The 20,530-nt window shown below is 42.9% G+C and overlaps 1 protein-coding gene across 2 annotated transcripts in view; it reads right to left on the minus strand.

The window, feature by feature from the left end:
* The window catches only part of TMEM178B (transmembrane protein 178B), a 230,178-nt gene that overhangs the window by 8,526 nt on the left and 201,122 nt on the right, over positions 1–20,530 (minus strand). The window contains exon 4 of one of the 2 annotated variants that reach the window (XM_054188923.1): positions 1,950–2,200. The exons of the other annotated variant lie outside the window; for it this stretch is intronic. Coding sequence (XP_054044898.1) covers positions 1,950–2,200 — 251 coding nt within the window. Of the gene's footprint in view, positions 1–1,949; positions 2,201–20,530 lie in introns of those variants that run through there. 2 annotated transcript variants of the gene reach the window in all.

Here is a 20,530-nt window from a genome sequence, read left to right on the forward strand (position 1 = left end):
ACTAATGAGGACTGACAACATGCAGCCATCATGTAAGAAAGGATTGCTGGTACTATCCCTGAATTAAGAGCATGTTGGGTTGGGTTGAGTTGGTTTTCAGGAGGCCTTTTTTCTTTGCCCTGTCTCCCTTTGCCTGTATGTTCGTCAGTGGTACCCTCACTCCCGCATACAGCCATTCAGTCATCACCTCTTCAGACTCCCTTTGGTTACACCCTTGGCCCTTTCTCCCCACCTTCCCCTCAGCCACTGTTCCCCTAAAGGGCCCGCTGCCCTCACAGCCAAAATGCTTTGCTTCCCCTAAGGGCATTCACCCGCCTCTCCAGACTTAGCTGTTCCTTTAGCTCTTCAGGTACCTACCACCTGAATGATGGGAAAAGCAGAGTGAAGGAAAAAGAAGACAACGGGAAGAGGAGTAGCAGGAAAAAGAGAAAGACCAAAAAAAGAGAGAGTCCCATTTGCAGATTCACAATTACATTATACAACGGTTGAGCTCATGGGGAATGGGTCTCTTGTTTTCTGCATCTGACCCTTTCGCTTCCATCTGTACGCAGTTCTCCCAGCTGAAGAGTGGAGACGTCCAGTGAACCGGGGCAGTTTCCAAAGATGTGGGAAGGTCTTATTTGGCATACATGAACACAACAAGAGGCGTCTCTGACTTCTCCCTTACAAAAATCAGCTCCCCTTTTCTCCTCGGCAATGGCTTTTGCCCAGTTGTCTCAAACATCCAAAATGGAAACTTGATGAAATCCCACTCCAGTAAGTACCTGGGAAGAACAACTGCCAGGGCTCCCCCCACCTCCCTTCTTCCTGGTCAGTCTTCCCTTGGATCCACCATCCTGAACTCTCAGATGCTCCATGAAAACAAAAAACCATCCTGAAATCCACCAGAGGAGACACGCTGTCTCAGACCTGATGGGTTTCCTCACGCTTCTGCAGTTGCAGTGCCTCAGTTTTGGGCCACAAACACAGCATGGATGGTTTATTGGACAATCACATTGCAATGTTTTAAATTTTTCTTTTTCTTTAAAAAAAAAAAAAAGAGGGAAGAAAAAGTTATACACACATGTATCACAGCATTTTCAAAAGGCCTTCTGCTGCATTTACGTTAGCAGTTCAGCCTCAGTTGTAAGCCTGGATGTAAGGCAGCTGGAAGATTAAAACTGCATTGTTGGAAAGTCCGCTGAGATGTCCTCATGGAGATTTTTTTTGTTGTTTTCTGTTTTTATTTTGTTAGATCCTTTTGTTACTAGTATTATTATTTTCACTTGTTTGCTTCTTTCTAAAGTTTGGCAGGCAAAGAGAAAATGCTTTTCTGCTTTTCCCCACACGTTCCGTCCACTTTGTTTTCTGTGTTTTAAGCAAAAAAACCCCAAAAAAAACAAAAAAAAACCCCCAAACCAATGACAGGGCAGGCTTCTGTCATTTTGTTTTAAGAAAGAAAAAGAAAGTGTGTGGGTTTCTGATAATGGCCTTGAGGAGGTACGTTGTAGAGGTGGCTCAAATGCTTGAATTGTTCCTTTGCTTGCTGTTTGCATTCTCCCTTCTGGCTGCAATGGTCAGGCTTTTTGTCCCCCCCACCCCATCCTCCATGTCTCGTACAGATTCTGATTCCAGATCCCCCCCATGGACCCCTTGTTCCCCTTCCCAAACGGCAGTAGGTAGGTGCAACTGTATGTTCATTTGACCTCTAAGGTATGATGCTGAAGTTAAGAGTTGGATGGAAGAGCCATGTGAGAGAAAAGCTTTCCCATCGTTGTGAGAAAGAACGAAGCAACACAGAGTCCAGTGGAGATGTGAGTGCCGTGTCGGACTCAGCTCTACCTTGGCACTGGCATTAATTTGAGTATATATATATATATAATTATATATACATATATATGCATGTATAGGTATACATAGACATATATATATATATATGTATGTGTGTGTGCATTTGTTTGCTATTTGTTTTAGCACACTGTCCCATTCTCAGGTCTAGATTTGGGGCAGTTGGTCCTGGGGACAGGTTGGACAGAAGGGGCCAGGGTGCAGAAGAAGCCAGAGATAAGAGTGAGGCCCAGGCCCCCCCACGCACAGAACATGGACCAGCCATAGCCATGGCTGATGTCGTCGGGAAGTCCGTACAGGTAGCGGGGGTAGCGGGAGAGCTCAAAGTTGATTCCAGCCACGCACGTGCACAGTGAAATGATGCAGAAGGTTCCTGGAGGAGAGGGGGAAGGGAAGGAGGAGGAGGAGAGAGGAAAAAAACAACGAGAAGTTAGAAGAGTGATAGACCCACCACCTCCCGAGCCGCCTGAGAAGAACTGGTGCAAGCAGTAAGGAAATACCTAAGGGAAGATGTACATAGAGAAAGTGGCTTAGTCTAGCGGCTCCACAGGGAGTGAACCGAGTGCCAGCAGAGCCTTGCATATCGATCTGACACTGAACAGAGCTCTACGGAGAAACTTTAACAGGAACAGTTTTTTTCATTAGGAGCACTCCCTTGGGGACCAGAATGCTTCACAAAACCACTGATTTTTCTGGAATTTTGCTTTAGACAAATACGGAGTGAATCATTATGTTTCAATATTTTAGGGGGGAAAAATCCTTGAATTTTTTTGTTTAATTTCAATTTTTCAGTGATGGATCTTATAAAAGAAAGTATTAGAAAATACTTGATATGTTCTGGCTGTGTTGAAACATACATTTGAAATTACTTGGAGAGCTTTTTTTTACAGACTTCTCTTATATAAAAATCTAAAATCTTTCATTATACACCCCCCTTTTAAATATCACTGTCAAAATCATAAAATCCCTCACAAAATTCGGATTCTACCCTCTGCATGACTGCAGTCCCAATCTAGATGCCCTCTGCAGTGTTGGGGAAATCTTCAAAATATCCTGTTCTTGTTTTCCATCTCTGCAGCAATATTTCCTTTCTTCATGAGAACACTGCGAGGACAGGCTTCATAACTCTGTCAGGTGGTACGTGTTATGGAAAGTCAAACATTTCAGATGAGGCTGAACCTTAGCCCACCCGGATGAGTCTAATTTTGATCTTTGGCCTCTAGCTTCATCAAAGCTAAACTCTGAGTTCCTGAAATGTCACAGTTGCCACCCACACACCAAATAATGGATAGCTACAGACGCTATGCGCCTGTCTCAAGAGATAACAACTAAAGTCAACATAAAGATGGTAGCTTATTTTTCCTCTCTAATTCCTCCCTGTGTGGGCCTCTCTGAATTGCCTGGAGAGCCCTGGGCACAGAAGGCATATTGCAGGATGTGTGCTATAGTAACACGGGTGGCCAGTCCCGTGTGTCATCCTGCTGTTCATGCACAAATCAGTAGCGTGCTACCTGTGCTACCTGTGCTACCTGTGCAGCACGTCCTGCATCTTTTCACTAGCAGCTGCTGGCGAGGAATCTCCTGTTCTTCCCGGTCTCATCCCTAAAACAGCACAATCCCACAAAGCAGTCATTGCCAGCCTGGGTTTAGTGTCATGTTCTTTTCTTCTGGTGCCCTTGCATCCTTCTACTCCTTCCTGCTCCTGCTTCTCTCCTGCGACACTTTTCCTGTTGTTTCTCTGTTGCTTTGCTATTTTAGTTGCAATTGCTTTGAAGAAATGGATTTTACGCTCCCCACTCTGAAGACACAGGCAAGATTACATGGCAAAGTCACCTGGAATCAGGCTCAGAAACTGAGGGCGTTTCTAGGAAATATACCACCAAAAATGTGTGGACTTCCCACCATACTCAGGTCCTTTAATTAGTAGGCATATCATACAGGTCTAAAATCTGTTGGCAAATCTCTGTCACAAACCTGCTGAGAGACCACTGTCATATCCCTCTCTGTTGTCTCTTCTGATCACTGCCTTCTCTATTTGCACTGCCTTTTCTCCAATGTGTTTTGGAGTCCCACTTGTAGATACTCTCTGTTGTAACGGTCAGGGAATATGGGAAATCTGGGTGCCTCCTCTAATGCTATATACAGCTCCCAGATGGCCCAGGTTATTCATAAATACTTGTATTATGATAGAGCCACAGGCACTGTCCGGACTAGTACACGAGCTGCTATGGTAGGTACTATGGCTAATTAAATAAAGACTGCCTTCCTGCCTCACAGCAGCACCCAATTAGTCTACAATCAGTGTTCCGGACTTTTACAAAAGCCTTGTGACACACCAGGCCCTGGAGCTGTCTTCAGAGATGTCCTACACTGCTTCAACACACAGAACAGGATAAATGGGGAGGTCTCCCTCCCAGAATCCCTTACTCAAAAATCAGGTTGTTTGATTAGAAGCCACACCCGCCTTCTGTATTTTACCACGTCACTTAGGTTATCCAGTAACTTGAAGGTGTCTGGCAAGAATGCAGTTGTTCCCTGTGTGACATGTCAACATGACATTGTAGGATCGGGGGGAAAGGGATCCACCCGAGCCACTGAGCTCTGAACCAAGCTCCGTGGCTCATTTCAAATGGCTGTGGTTAGAAAATGACATGAAAGGCCTTTCTTTGCTAGCAAGAACATGATAATTTCAGCGCTCTCAAAATATAAGATTGTTAAGAGAGGTGGGTGGGAAAATCTGTGCGGCCAGACTGAAGGTGCATTTGCTAAGTAAAAAAGGGAAGGAAATAACTTTGGATTTCAAATACTCCCTGTGCTTTCACGCTTTGTCTTGGCTATTTTGATTACAAGCTCCTCAGTGCAACGAGCGTTGCTTACTCTTTGTATTTGAACAGTGCCCAATATATTGGCTCTCCACCTTGCTGGGGGTATTCTGCCCCATAACAAACAAAAAATGAGGAAGAACAAGTAACAACAGTAGAGAATAAAGCAAATCATGAGCATGAGACTTCTTTAAAAAAAGGCTGTCCCCATCCTGCCCCTTCGCTGAAGAATGTGCTAATCCCATGACAATAAATAACGATTGCCATGCACAACATTAGAGGATGCATAGCACGGTCCTCAGCCAGCTACCCCCCAGTGCTTCTGCAGGATGTCTTGTACGGCACAGGTTTATCAGCCTCCCTAGTGCTATTCATTACAGACACAAAAAATGCCATTTTATCCCACCTAGAGGAATCTTTATGGCCATTATACGAGTCCTGTGTGTTGTTTGTATTCAGCCAAGCAAGGAAGTTCCCACTTGTAGTTAATCTGGCCTCTCACCAGGAGGGTTACTGATGAAAACCGAATATGGTTACTACCTTAGGACTGTTCGGTAGCTTTTCCTCATGAATTGGCAATCATAACACAAGGAATCATCCTTGCAAATTGCACGATTGTGGGCCATCATAGTGAAAGAGTCACGGGTGGAAGGGATGCAGCGACTGAGCATACCCTTGGAAATGCAGTCTCTGCTAGTCTGGGTAAGACACAGAGCTGGGATGGCAGGAGCTGGGAGGCTGTCACTCCTGCCCATGACACTGCCTGCACTATGGACACGGCGCTTCAGAGACACCAGGATTGCAGCAAGTCATGAGCATCGCCAACCCTGAGATTCTTTCTCTCCCCAGAAAATAAACTAAACCCCGTTTCATTTTCCTGGCAGGTTCTTGCCATCAGTGAGATGTCAGTTCTTGCCCTACATGTGCACTAAAGCCCCGGATCCCTGGGCAGCCGCAGCAACACAGACTTTTCTTTCTTTGTGAAAAACACTTGCCATAACTCTGGCCCAAGCAGACGACCAGACCTGAAGGCTGGTGGTCCCAGGCTCGGCACTTCTGCCGCGGCACTGACACACAGAATGTGAATGACAGACGGTAATAAGAGCTCACCGGGGATGTGCTGATATGCGAGCTGGACAGGGGAGATAAAGACCATCGCCTTCAGCAGCTGGGGAGAGCAGAACGTGCTAAGTTCTTTGTGCTGGGATTTACATGGTATCATCCTGAGCGAAACACTAATGAATGAGACAGGGCAACAGCGGTGGTTTTGACAAAGGAAATTCACGTGTCATTGCAAAATGCTTCAGCCAGGTGGGAGATGAAACTTCATGTAAGGCCATGTCTGCACCACGGAAACTGCTGTTTGACGTGTAGTCAAACCTCCACTCTGGACTCCTCATCAGACAGCCGCCCTTCCTCTCGGGCTGGTTTTTACAGTGCCCGTCCTGCTAGCGGACTGATGATCAACAGTGGTTTGATCACCTCAGCTATTAAATACCTCATGGCTATGTTGTGCTTTTCCTTCCTATATCTTATGGAAGAAGAATATTAAACATTGTACTGAATGTCTCTTCCATTTAGACTGGAAGTTTGTTTAGGACAAAGATGAACTTATTCGCTATATATGTGTACAAGATTGGGGTCCTGCCATCCTTGCTGCAAGGGGCAGATGTGGTCAGGAAAGGGATGGCTGGGAAAGGTAATATCATTGTCGGTCAAAGCCTAATTCGGTGTGGATTATGAGTCAGAGCCCTTTGGTGTAGCTATTTTAAGCATGATTTTATCAAGCAAAGCTGTGGGCCTCTGCTGCTAGGAATTTTTTTTTTTTTTTTTCCCAGTAAATGTTCCTTTTCTTTCCAATTATTCTGGCTGTGCAAGGGGCTGCAATGCCTCCGTTCGCAGTTTTCAAACTTCACCTCCAGGGGAGAGCAGAACCGCTTGTGAGTGAACCGCTTTAAACACAAGCAGGCTCAAACCATCCGTACCAAATATGTTTGAATTTTGCCTCACGCTAGTGCCCCCCTGAACCACGTCCTTCGCCCACAGACCTGGCTTGGCTTCGGGAGCTATAGAGCTTGAGGGATTTCACAGGGTCTGTGGTGTTTTGTGAGACAAGAACTGCTGCCTTTCTTAGATACACTGCAAACGAAGGTGAGCCTTCATGGTGCTGGTGTGTAAACAGGCCTCGCTACAGGACCTTCATCTAAACATCCTCCTCCCCAGTATTAGGGGTGAGGTGTCTGACTCAAGGAGACGTCACCAATTTGAAGTCAAGGGAAATGCAGAAAGCCAGCAGTTACAATGATCTGGTCACCAAGCCCACCTCTGAGACCCTCCTCTCTACAAATCATTTTTCTCATTATTTCAAAAACATTTCTTCCACGTCTGATGGAACAATGCTCGTTCTCTCCCTTCCCCCCGCAACAGGCAGAAATGACTCACAAACTAACCGTGCTGTCAGATGTAAACAAACAAAAAAAACCTGATTCTTCTTCCTTTCTGCTTTTTTTGCAGAGATAAAAATGTCAAGTATTACTTATAACCACTAGTAGATAAAAAGAGAAACACAAAGGTATGGATTTTAAGATGTCCTCTGAAACCAAGCAGTTTTCAAATAAATGTGAATCTCCACCCTTTAAAGTATTTCTAGTAGCTGCGATTGATGGCAATTTGTGGCCACTAATGTCTTCGGAAGGAGTGCTGTTTATTTAATTATCGTCACTTCTTTATTATAGGGTTATGGGGAAAAAAGTCTCACAAGTGAAACAACATTATCTTTACTTTCTCTTTGCCCTACTAGTTTTTACTATTTTCAAGGTACATCAAACAAACAAATAAAATGAGGTCTGATCCTAAAGTGGAGTGTGTACCATTAGCTATTTAAATTATATTACAATCAAATGAAATTATTAAAGAATAAACCGAATTCCCTCCCAACGCAGTGATGACAAAAGCCTTTTGGAGGGAGTAGCTTTGCAGTAAACTCCTTCTGTGCACGGATTAAACGCCTCAGCAGCACGCAGCTCTTGAGAACACTTTATTGCTCTGTGCATACACGCATAGAATATAAATTATTGCTTAATTATGTACTGTTCCAGCAGAAGCAGCTTGCAGCATCACCAATAGGTTGCAGAATAGGAAGGGGTTTACTGGAAAATTGCCCTTATAAAAAAAGCTGAGATGGAAAGAGAAGTCTGACTGGGTGATGGAGATTTAGTGCGGTGTCCTTGTGAGGCGATAAACCCACCTGGGTTGGAACTTAATACATTTTTATTTTATACTAAGAACCGGCGTAAACTGTGGGGTCTATAGCGGTGCTATGCTATTGCATTATAGCCACTGTCAGAATGCGGTTTGCATTTGGCCTTTGGCCTCCTACCTCAAAATGTACCAACGGCATCCATACCCCACCAGAGCTGGACATCTGCTATGTGTTCCTTCAGCAGCGGTGCCTGTCTATTGAATTGCCGCTGCACAAGCCGTAATATGTTATGGCATCAGAGGACTATGTATCCTCTGTCACAACTGCAAATACTTAATGGGTACCATCCTTAGGCTCATATAAATCAATATAGTATATGGAACAATATTACAGCAGTCAAGGGCTGATCTCCAGTTTGCCGTGCTGGTACAATTGACAGTCAATCTATATTGCACGTTATAGCACCCCGCAGATTTGCACATGGTGACATTTCTGCTGCCACATCCCACAGCGCATGGGACTGCACCAGGAGTGGATCCCCATGCTGTGCACTACAGCAGCCAGTGAGCACCAGCTATGAGCAAGCACTCTCTGATGATAGGGGGTGGCACGGAAGGCAAAGGCAATACGACTTAGCTAAAGGCACTTTGTTTTGATAAAATGGACTAGGGAGAAATAGGGGAGTTGATCAAAGCCCGCGTTGAATAGCCCCCTGATTACTTTAGCAATGGTGATTCTTATGACCCCCCCAAAATAACCTAGCAATAATAAAGTGACTTGACTACAGCCATTAAGCAAACATAACAGCTCGTGAACTTGCAGCCACAACAGAGGAAGCTGCAAAAATTTTGCCAGTTGTAGTAGTGCGATGTGGTTCGGTATTTTACTGGGAGCAGAAGGGAAAGGAAGAAGATCTCTTAATGTCAAAATGAAGAAACATCGTAATCAAAGGTTAGTGAAATTATCCCATCGCTGTGCTGGCAAGAACCTTGCTTGGCAACATGCAAAGGCTGCCGGCAGGTTTCTTTCATCCCCTGCAGTAGGGACCTCCCAGGATGGCCCAGGCAGAGGCTAAAAGATTAAATGGAAAGGGGCACTGGAGGTCTGAGCAAACTCGAGGGACTCCATCACATCTTAGATTTTCCAGATGACAAGACACGGAAGTTTAGTATCAAAGTGTACCTCAGGCAGGTGCTTCCCAGCCTAGCACTTGACAGAGCTGAAGAGAAACTTATGGGGCCAGGTTAGGTTTGCCTTGCACACGACATCTCCCATAGCATGAGGAATCCATTCACCATATTGCATTTGGTCTTTTAACAACCAGGTCATTTTGCCTCTCTCCAAGTAAGGACTTTTTCTTCCAGTCAAAAAACTGAACCTCTCTCAGACAGAATTTCAGAAGGAGCCTCAGAGGGTTTGTGTAATCTTTCTTTTGTAGGAAAACTTAAATTGCTGAAAAGTCTTCACACAGATGTTCTTCAAGACAAGTGAGACTGGAGAACAGACACAGCACAAACAACTTCAGTGCAGCCTTCTTCCACGTTGCCTAATGTGTGCCACTAAAAATATTCTTAGAGGGAATTCTTTCAGGGCTGAAAGGGTAGAGTTACTCGCATGCCTTTTTAATCCTTTTCTTTGCTGAAGGCACTATTAAAGAAGACATTGGGAGCCCTGGGTGATGGTGGTGGCTACCTGATTTGGATATTTCCCCCTTCAGGTGTTGGAGAGAAGCCTATCCGTTCATTTTTTCAAGTGACCAAAGGACTCTGGTTGTCCAACTGTCTGTTGTTTGTACTGAATGATGTGAACTAAGGATCTTTGCTGCAAAAGGCTCCAGGCCCTATTACTCTTTCCCTGAGCTGACCTGCCAGAAACAAAAAAATCCTTTCTGTATGTGCTAAGTTGTTTGCATGCCTGGCATCAAAAAGGAAAGACTGTTGCACATTTAACAGAAGAAAGGGTAATATTGGCATGATTTGCTAGACAGGAAGAATTCTTTATTGAGATATAAGTTATTGAGATATAATAGCCAGAAATCAAAATAAGATGTAATTGTCTTGCCAACAAGGACCACTAGATGCAGCCCACCCCTGTGAAATCTACATCATTCATGTTGCTTGCAAGCAATAAACTACCCTGACCCCTTCATTACTCCCTTAAAGGGTCACATGCTGAAATCTCCTATCCTGTTGCAGATGAAATACCTCTGCAGCCCACACAAGCACTCTGTAATCCCTGAAAGAGCCAGGTTGGGCAGAAACAAAGAAGGCCCCGCTCATCTAGTTTTTGCCAGGTCCAGATCTTTTTCTGTGGAATTTCCAGTGGCCGGTTGGACTTTGTCCAGGCAGCTTAGACCAAGCAAGCGTAGCAGTGATTTGTCCAAGGGGAATGTTGTTTTTCTAAGTTGACAACCTGAGGAGACAAAAAGGTGAATCTAAACCTTGCTTCAGTCTCTCCATTTAACAACAAGATCTGCCACACGCAGAAATTTACTCCCCTTTCTCTCTGTAAAGAATTCTTCCTGCCTAGCAAATCATGCCAGTATTACTCTTCCTTCTGTTGCATGTGCAACAGTGTTCTTTCCTTTTTGATGCCAGGCATGCAAACAACAAAGCAAACGTCTTTTTTGTTTTTTCCAAAAACCAAACCCAATAATAAATGCCAGTTTTGTTTTCATTGTCTTCCTTTGGCCTTAATGCATCTTGCCATTGGAATTCAGAAGCCAGCAACTGATCAAAGACCTGGTGACATTATTAAGGGATAAGGAACAACCACAGAATTTTAAAATACACATAACTTGTTTCCCAGGGCTGTGCATGGGAAAGCCTTTTGTATTTCTATTGTATCTGTCTCCCCTACTTTGCTTCTACTTTAATTCACCTTCTGTCAGCCTCCCAAAGACCTACTGACATCCCTGAGAAGCAAAGTAGATTGCATGCCCTTCATAGACTATACTAGGTTTTCTCGTACCTTCTCTCGTAACTCTAGAAGGTACTGGTGCTTCTGTCAGTACATCCCATCCTGGTGCGGGAGAAATTACAAGCCAGTATAGCTGACTTAAAATGAACACACACAGGAATATGAAGATTTCTTTTTGCTGAAAAGCCCGAGTGAGCTGACTCCTTAATTTACTGTATGCTCGGTTCAGGGAGACTGATTTGAGTGAAGACTGAAAAACAATGAGTTTATAGGTACACATACAGTACTTGCCCTGTCTTTTCCTCCAGACTCCTCCAGACTATGAGATCTCTGCACCTCATCACGAAGCCTTTCCTCTCTTTCTCCTAAATGCCAGTGCTCTTCTGTGACCAGCTACAAGGTTGCAGGAATTGGTTGTGTTGGTATTTCTCCCCCAGTGTGCAAATGCACGTCTAGGAGCATCAGAAACGAGCCACAGGAAAAAAAAAATCCAACTTATTTGAAGGTTGACTTTGAAGTCAGCTGATAATGTTTCCATGGAGATCAAATGCTATGCAGTTGACAATGAATTCTCTCACTGTGCCTTTCCTTCCAGGAAAAAAAAAAGAAAAAAAAAAAGACCACCTCTAAATGACTACACACTGCAGTACAGCTGTGTTACTGATTTGAAAAAAAAAAACATTTCTATATCCCACCCCACCCCCATTCTCTTATGGAGGTGTTAACTCCTAGGTTCCGGCTTTTCAGAGCTAGGTCTGATGGTATTGACCTAAAGAATCAGCTAAATTCCTCAGGTATTGCAAAAAAATAGCATCTCATGAAAATAATATTCTGTGAGAAGAAGGACATAACTCTGCTTTTGAACTTATGCTGTAGGGGATGCAAAGATGGGTATTATGATTCCCCTTGAAGAGTATTGCAACACAAAATTTTAAAAGAACATTTCAGTGGCAGGTACACAGTGACGCACAGAAGCCTGTACAGTGAAAGTAGGTGATCTTTCATATTTCCAGAGAGTTTGCTATTTTGTTTTCAAAATGGGTGCCAGCATTAATAAATAAATGTAAAATGTGTTCTCAGTGCACCACTAAACATAGAGAAGTACTAGAAGTAAAGACTTAACACGCTACCCCAGCTCTGCCTTTTAAGCATAATGTGTGGTGAGCCTTGTGCAGTCCGCTGAGCAACTGTTTGCTAGCTTGGAAACGCTAAACAGGCCACCTTGACATCATATTAAAGCCTCAAAAGATGGTGAGGGGGATGTATGTCAATGTCTATTTTTGGAGTGAAAATAGGAAATTAGATAACATCCAAAAGGAAAGTGATACTAATTTGTAAAGGGTGATTACTAACGTTTAGTTGGTCAGGATGAAGAAGCACCTCTGGTCCTATCCATGTATATGGACTGGATATGTATATGTCCGGTGGACCTATATCCATATATATATATATATGTATGTGGACATGTATCCATCAGCGTCCAGGTTTTGAAATACATAAGAAAAGAAGGGCCACTCTTTAGGCCCCAGAGACATAGCCTAAAACAGGACCAAAGAACATGACCTGCAGCCCCATCTGTGAGGGGTACCACAAGCTGTGTAGGAGAGAGCTGTTTGAAAAGAGGGAATGACAAATCCTGAAAGTGAGGGAGAAGTCTATTTTTAAAACCAGGCTAACTCTTATTATATTAATATGCAGCGCTCAGCCTCGTTACTTTACTGCCTGATGGGTACTGAGGCACAAAGCCTGCATGGCTGCTCCGGGTTCAGGATCTCATCACAGGTCCATAAAGACCTTCATCAACTCCTTTTCTGCCTTTCCCAACACCCTTGTAATGTGTTTGACGGTTTTAAACAATCAAGAGCCTTAGAGAGGCTTAAACATTTAAAACCTATTAGCACTGTACATTAACTCAAGTTCATTCCAATTCGAGGCCTTAAATCACTTTAGAGCATAATGCAAAATTTAACCAAAAGCACAAGTAGGAACAAGAGCCTAGTCTGCGGTGCGGGAGGCATGGCAGAGCGGGGACTGACCTTGTCGTGCTGGGGTTTGTTTCAAAGACTTTCATAACCAATTTATGGCATCTCTTGATACAAACCAGCCTTTGTCTCCATCTGGAGGTCAATCCACATAAATAAGTTCTTACAATGGTCTGCAAGGAGTTTTGCTGAATTCTTAAATTCTCTGCAGTCATCACTAATTTAGTATCTCTTGCAGGATTAAAACACGATCAGCACCTCATTTTTCCCAGTGATCCAACTTTTTTTGAATTATAAATACTTTTCAAACTGGCAAAAGGTATTATGCCCTGGTGAAAACTGCATTTATGCCAAGCTTCACAGCTCACATTACAGCCACTTATTGTAGACCGCAGTTTTTGTAAAGGTCACATGCTGTTGCTTAAGATCTGCATGCATACACTTCTGCACATACATGTGCATTTCACTTGCCTTTCCATATTTAAAAAAAGATTTTATGTAAGCTTTCTAACGCTATTTTTTCAGGAAAGAAGCACAAGAAATTGGATTTTCAAAGAATAATGTTGTGGAAAAGAAAAAAAGTAAACATGGTCACAGAAAATATCTTCAGTCTTCAGTGTTGTGATTGATCATGTCACTACTGAAGAATGGGTAGAGACCTTGATCATTAGTGAGAAACAGAAATCCTAGGTGCCCTGTGAGACCCGACATATTTCCACATGAACTCCGAAGAATGTCTTTTAGTTTCTCTTTTTGTTTATCTTTTTCTTTGCCTCCTCTTGGCAGCTGCTATGAAGGTACTTCGTAACTGCCTAGGAGATGTCAATCACAGAGCTTTGCCTTACACTTGCTGTATTAAATTGCTCCGTTTTTGTTTCTTAAATTATTCATCAGCGGAATGATTATTTTGAGATGGCAGGACCACAGTTGTGTAGAATAAACACTCTTATTTTCTACCGCTATGTGCTATTTTCAAAGTACAGTGAGTTAAATTTGGGACTCAAATGACTCAACAGCTGGTAACGATCCATGGCTGCAAATACACAGATGCCTCAGTTGTCATCTACTAACATATGCACAGCGCGGGCGAAGGAAGCACAGCACACAGGCTTGAGGATTTTGGAGACGAGACTCTCCATGGAGGCGAGGAGCGAAGGAGGATACAGACGTGTGCAGCACATCTGTACCGACAACTGTGCCGCACGGGCTCCCAAGCCCTGTTTTGAAGTCCCCCTTTCTGATGGGGTTTGCGTCCCTCAGTATCAGCCTGGTCATCAGCTCCCAGACACAGCAAGCAGTGCTCTGGTGGCTGCTGGGCTCTAGCGCACACGTTGGCACAAACCTCTGAGTGTGTCCTTGTCCCCCCGGCACCTGGCGACAGACCCGCATGAAGCGTGGCATGGCTGGGGCAAGAGAAGGTGACGCAGTGAAAAACGGTCAGCCCGTCCCTCCGGCTGTGGGGATAATAAAGCAGTTTCTTGACCTACCCCTGGAATGAGGGAAGGAATACTTGGGAAATATTTCTGAGAAGGGAGGAGGATGGAAATTATTTATAAAAGGTTGTTTCTCCCTGGATTAGAATACAAAAGCAGAATGCACTCATACATTCCTAAGGGGGTTGTTCTTTATTTCTTTAATAAACATCCTTTCTGCGTATCTGAAATAAAGCGTTACACTGTGCCAGCACACCTGCATAACTTTATTTTTTCTTCCCTCTCACACATCCTTCCTGCCTGCTTATCTCTGCCGCAGCAGCCAGCCCTGGAGAGAATAGGTGGTGTTCACCTCTGCTGTGGGAAAAGGTTTGAAGCTTTTGTAACCCTGACATAAGCCCTGCGAGTACGGATGGGCTGCAAAGAGCAATGTATCCCCAGCACTCTTAGGTGGGTCAGAAGAAACCCAAATCTGCGGGAGAAGAGGAGCTAGCAAATGGTGCTTGAATCCCCCGTATTGGCAGATGATCACCGGAGAGGAGGGAAGAGGAGAGGATGAAAGAAATTCCTGATGTTTCTGAAAGCAAATGCTAGGACAGAAAATCAGAGAGGGAAAACTCCATAGCACGGCTGTATGTGTACAGCAAGGCTTTCAGGCCTTTCAGTGCCAGCAAAAAAGAGAATTTCAGACTCCCAAGCAAAGCCCCAAGCCCAGTAGGTCATGCAAAAATGTTGCCAGGCAAAGACAAGAAATGAGCTGCTATATGAGACTACAGATCATTTTATTATAGATCTGCATGGTGAAGCTAAATCACATGAATAAGGGCATTTAGCAGCTGGAATAATTTCCAAATAGACTAATTAGAGACTGAATTATTAATGGTAAAATTTATAATTGGCTCAAAGCAAGGTTACAGTAAGAAACACACTTGACTTTGCAAAGAATAATGAATATTTGCAAGGCTAGTAAAATTATATGTTTCTCTAAGGAAACTGTTAGCAAACAGGGAAAAAACCCTAAAGTGATCCTGAAGTGCATGTCACAAGACAAAACTGGCAGAGACCAGATAAGAGTGAAGAGAACAGGTAAAACAGTAAACAAGTGCAGAGATGATTTACTGCATTTATTTGCAGTAAATTTGGAACAAAATGAGACAACACAGAATTCTCTCCCTGAAGGGCTTCCTTGTTAGGCATGCAGTAAAACCCCTAACTATTTCACTGAAATGTGTTCTCAATACAAATTACAGACTTACGAAAGGAAAATACATGAATGTGCAGCTGAAGGACAGAGCTCTGATAAGGATGATAAAATGCCATTCTTTGTGGGTCTTTTAATTCATTTACAAAGGCAAGGGATGTAGCTTCGGCCAGGGATGTAATTTTGGCCAGGGATAATTTTGTGCTGAAGAAAGTACAGGAACAAGATATTGGAAGTGCCATTTTATATTTCCAGCTGGGACAAGGGACAGCAGTTCAGCAGTTCAGCAGGGATGCGGGTGCACCGGGTAGAGAAGGGGAGGATGAACCACTGCCGAAATGCTGTAGGGTGACACCATGGGGCAGCCCTGCCACCCACCTTCCCCGTGGTAGGCACTTGATGAGGGGGAAACGGGTTCTGGAGCATTTAGGTACAAAGTCAGCCCTGCCCTCAAAACTAGAAATAAAGGAAGGCCACGTGATGTTTCAAAACAGCTGACTGAAATCAAATCAGAGATGAACTGGGAAAACAGCAGGCTATCAGAGATTGTCTTTAAAAGCTGATTTTATAAAGCAAGTACAAGAACGGAAGGTGTGGTGAGGTTGGGTTTGCGTGGTTGTGGAAGGACAATCAACTTAGCAGAATCCAAGATGCTGAAACAAGAAAATGAATGCACTGGCGAGCAGGTGGCAAAGCCAATAGTTAGATGGATATATAGCTTGTCTGCTTATCATGATACAGGAAATAAACAACTTGATGAAGAACTGAAAGGAGGGGTTCCTGAAGATACAGGAATTTGCCTTGGTAGGGTTGCCAGTGTGCCAATTCATAGAATCCCAACTCTTCAAGCCTGGAAGTAAAACTGAAATTTGACCTTGACCTGGCAATAATATTACCTACTGTTGAGGGAGTAAAGACACAAACCAAATGAATTGACAGGTTTGCCACGATAATAAAACCAAACAAGTCAAGTATTTGGATATATTCAAAAGAACTTCTGAAAGCCAGAAAATGGGAGCGCTACTTCCTGGGAACTGAACTTCAAAAAGCAAAGGCACGTTTTTGGTGCAAGTAAATATACTTTGGTCAAACCACAATATATAAAATACCCAACATGCATTTCTTCAAGTAGATTTTAAACTGAATTCCTTTTTGACTGCTACTAAGTACTTGATGTGCATGAAAGCATCGGTTTTGCCACAGGACTCTGACATTTGGAAGTAGTGTTACAGCTGCTTCTAAGGTTCCAGAAATTATTATAAAATTGCAAAATTACTGAATGACATGCCCAGTATGGAGCTTTTACCGGTGCACAGATTTTCATAATTTGCACGTAGAGAAAATGCAAGAAGCTGCAAGAGGATGTGCTTGGAGTCATGTATAATTTGAGTATGACCCACTTCTGTAATAGAATTAAATAGTCTCAAATAAGATGCATAAAATGAACTAGTCTTAGTAAAACTAAAGAGCACAATTCCAAACAGAATAACTCTCCAAAAGAGAAACTCTCCCACCTTGCAGGATAAAAATCATACTGACAAAACTGAAATGAAACTACTACAGATAGTGCAACTCTGGGTACAGGACGCTATGCAATAGGTACCATCATGCAAAATGAAGTCAAAAATACTTAACAGAATTTGCAGTATCCATCTGGGTCCATACAAGATGAGGGACTGAAAATAAATCCTACTGTGGTCAGACAAATGCTGTTGTTCAAGATAAGGCATCCAAGTACAAATTCTACAATAAATACAGAAAATTATGCAAAAGACCTTGGAAGCCATAAGAGACCTGGGATTGCTGTTGATACAGATACACTTGAACTAAACAGGAAAGATAAATTATTAATAATTTTTAACTTGTTACAAAACATACTGAATAACAGTGTAAAACACACTCGAAATCACAGTTTACATGTCCTGGATTCCAGATGAGCTAATACCAGATAACGGCCTGCATTTCACAAATGACTTATTTCAGCAATTTGTCTGAGAAATTAGATCAAGTACACTAAAGTAAGTCCTTATTAGGCACTGCCACATAGGCTAGCAAGAAGACTGTTTACCAGAGGTCCAAGGAAACCACGTCTGGTCCTGTTAGATTATCACAGCACATTTCTCAGTGCTCCATTGAGATTTGCCGTTCAAAAATTATGGGCAATAAGGGACAAAACCCATACATATGGTAAGCCAGGAATGTTTAATTATTGCAGAAGAGCTATTTGTCTAGAAATTAAAACAGAGCAAATGGTACAAACGTAGCCAAGACAAGCAGCATTGCAAATGGAAGGGAAAGTTAGATTTCAGGCTGATTATATATCTACCAATTTAACACAGTCTCCTCTCATCTGCAATGAGGTCAGATGTGATAAGCCTCCCAAAGCATTTTTCCTGTTATTGGACCCGAGAAAAAGCTAAGGAAAACTAAGAGCCACTACGACTCCATGCATTTTGAGGACAAGTAGGATGATATCTTGACAGCATTTATGCCATGACAGAAATAACGAGTTTGTCTTCAAACACTGTCCAGCGATAAAAAGGGTCAAACTGTAGAAGGAATAGCTATGTAACGTATGACACAGTCTGAAAACGCTGATAGCTACTGACATTTAGATTAGAAGGCTTTCGTTGTGTTTTTTATTTACTGACTACTTCAGTTTGTAGATGTTACTTTAGGCACATTTGCTGTTAAAAGAAATCAGGAAAGGTACAGCAGTTGCACTGACTTGTGCAAAACAAGGAGAAGAGTAACCTTTTGTAGCCCTGATCCACGTGTCTATGCTGGAGCAGAAAATAAATTTGATCTCCTCCCAACACATCTTTATTAATAATATCACACATCTTGACAGAATTTGGCAGATAAAATAATCTGGTGCCTCTCATTTCAATTAGTTTCAGATTCCAGCTGCTGGATCTTGTTATTATTTTGTCTATTCAGTCAAAAAGCTTGCTACTATCAGATGGCTTCTCCTTGCATAGGTACTTCCACACTGTGTTCAAGTCAATTATAAACCCGTTAAACAGTTTCACGCAATTGGCTTTTCGTGGCATGCTGGTTTTCTTGTTTTTCAGACCTTGAGTCATTTTTGCAGCTCTTCCACAAACCTCTCCCAATCTTTCCGCATCCTTCCTTAGTATGGACACCAGATGAGGACGTCCAGAAATAGCTTTGCTTTGCCCAGAGATAACCCCACCTCATGCTCTTATTGCATATTGCCATCAAAACTGGCACATTTAGCAGCTGAGAGCTCCTGTGCAGCTGGATGATCCCAGCAACCGTGATCCCGGAGACCTTTTCAGAGCCACTGCTTTCCGAGAGGCAGCCTCTCATTCTGCGAGAATGACTGGCACTTTTTGTTCCCAGTTGCATGACCTTGGATCTGTCTCCGTTGAAACGCGTATTGTTTGAGCATACCAAAAGATGGCTTTGTAAGCTGTGAGTGACCCATCCTATTATGTATGGTTACACCGAGTCTTATTTCACCTGAAAACTTTTATCAGCCATCTTTCAAATCACTGACAAATAACATTAAACCAATAAGTAATCGCTGCAGCTACGCTACAAACTCTACGATATATACGGATAATTTCCAATTAGTAAGCAAGACTTACATAGTTTCTAAGAAATTGAAGTTTTCTGCATTTATTTAGTATAGTCCTAATGTTTTAATCAGAATGTCATGCTGTAGTAAGTTAAATACCACACAGATATCTAAGCATATTACAGTAAGATAGCCACAGTGCAAACTAGGCTTTTAATTACATAAGAAATACCAAGCTAACTTGGCAGACCCATTGCCCACGAAGTACTGACACCCACAACAAACCATTTACTGACATCCACACATAGACCAGTGTGTGCTTGCACAAGGTACTAGCAGACTTCAAATGTGTTTCTGAGCACCGAGAGAGCTAATGTATATCTCACCAGCACCAACAGCACTGGGACATAAATATATGTTACTTGAGCACTTAACTCCTCTCCTGGGACTACAGAAGCTTTCCTGTATTTCACACTCTTAGCTGTGTCACACCACAGCACAGATGAACAGACAACCAAATGCACTGAAGTGATGATCTGCCTGGGGGGCAAAAACCCAGCCAAACAAAAACCACCAGCAGAGGAAAGAGGAGAGAACAGAAGTAGTGCTGTTCACTTTGAGACAGTCATTCAGCGCTGTGTTTGGGACTTGACTCTCACACCCTTCATTTCAAGTAACTGTGTGCCATGAAACCGGCCGACGACAGAAAGCTGGATGACATCTGTAGTGAGAAAGGCTGAAACATTACATGGGAAATGTTGGGTGACCTTGAGGGCTGGTGTAGTAGAAATGGGAAGAAGCTCAAAAGCACAGAGTACCAGGGCATGTACCTGGGGAGTAATAAACAGAACCTCTGCTGTAAATTGGGAGATCATCGGTAGGAAATTACAAAGGAGGAGAAAGGCCTGGATGTTTTATCCAATTGAAGGATGACTGCGGGTCTCCAGTGTGACGCAGCATGAAAAAGGCAAATACAACCACAAAATACTTCAGGCAAGGGATTTCCAGCAGAGAAAGAGAACTGACACATCACTATACGAGGCATTGATCAGACCTTGTTTGGGAACAGTCCTTCTCATTCGTATTTGACAAAGGTGAGTACAAACAAGAACAGAAAGGACTGCTGGACTGATAACTGGTCTTACAGAGAAAAGTCAACAAGAAATAGCATATGTAGAGTGGGAAAACAGAGGATACTGTTGCTCTTCATAAGTACATCAGAGAAAGAAAGAGACACATAAACTAAAGGTTGTATTTGACTCCAGAACAACTGATGAGGAATAAATATAGGTTAAAATTTTGAGCACAGTTATCCACTTATCAAAGTGTCCTGCTACGAAATAGGATAGTGGTGGGAATAACATTTGCATAATCTTCAGATTTTTACTACTAAGTTTATGGGTGATAGTGTTACTTGCAACAATAGAGCACTGGATTAAACAACTCAGAAGGCCATTTCCAATCCTATGACTTACAGATACTGTTTTGTGATAGAACATGTCACTATGGTTGGGTTATCCTTGATGTACACCAGAAGGAGCTTGGAACGAAACAGTACAGACCACCGAAAACAACTCTGAAAACATGTTTTCAGTGACTT

Source organism: Rissa tridactyla, chromosome 1, assembly GCF_028500815.1.
Source record: "Rissa tridactyla isolate bRisTri1 chromosome 1, bRisTri1.patW.cur.20221130, whole genome shotgun sequence".
NCBI lineage: Eukaryota > Metazoa > Chordata > Aves > Charadriiformes > Laridae > Rissa > Rissa tridactyla.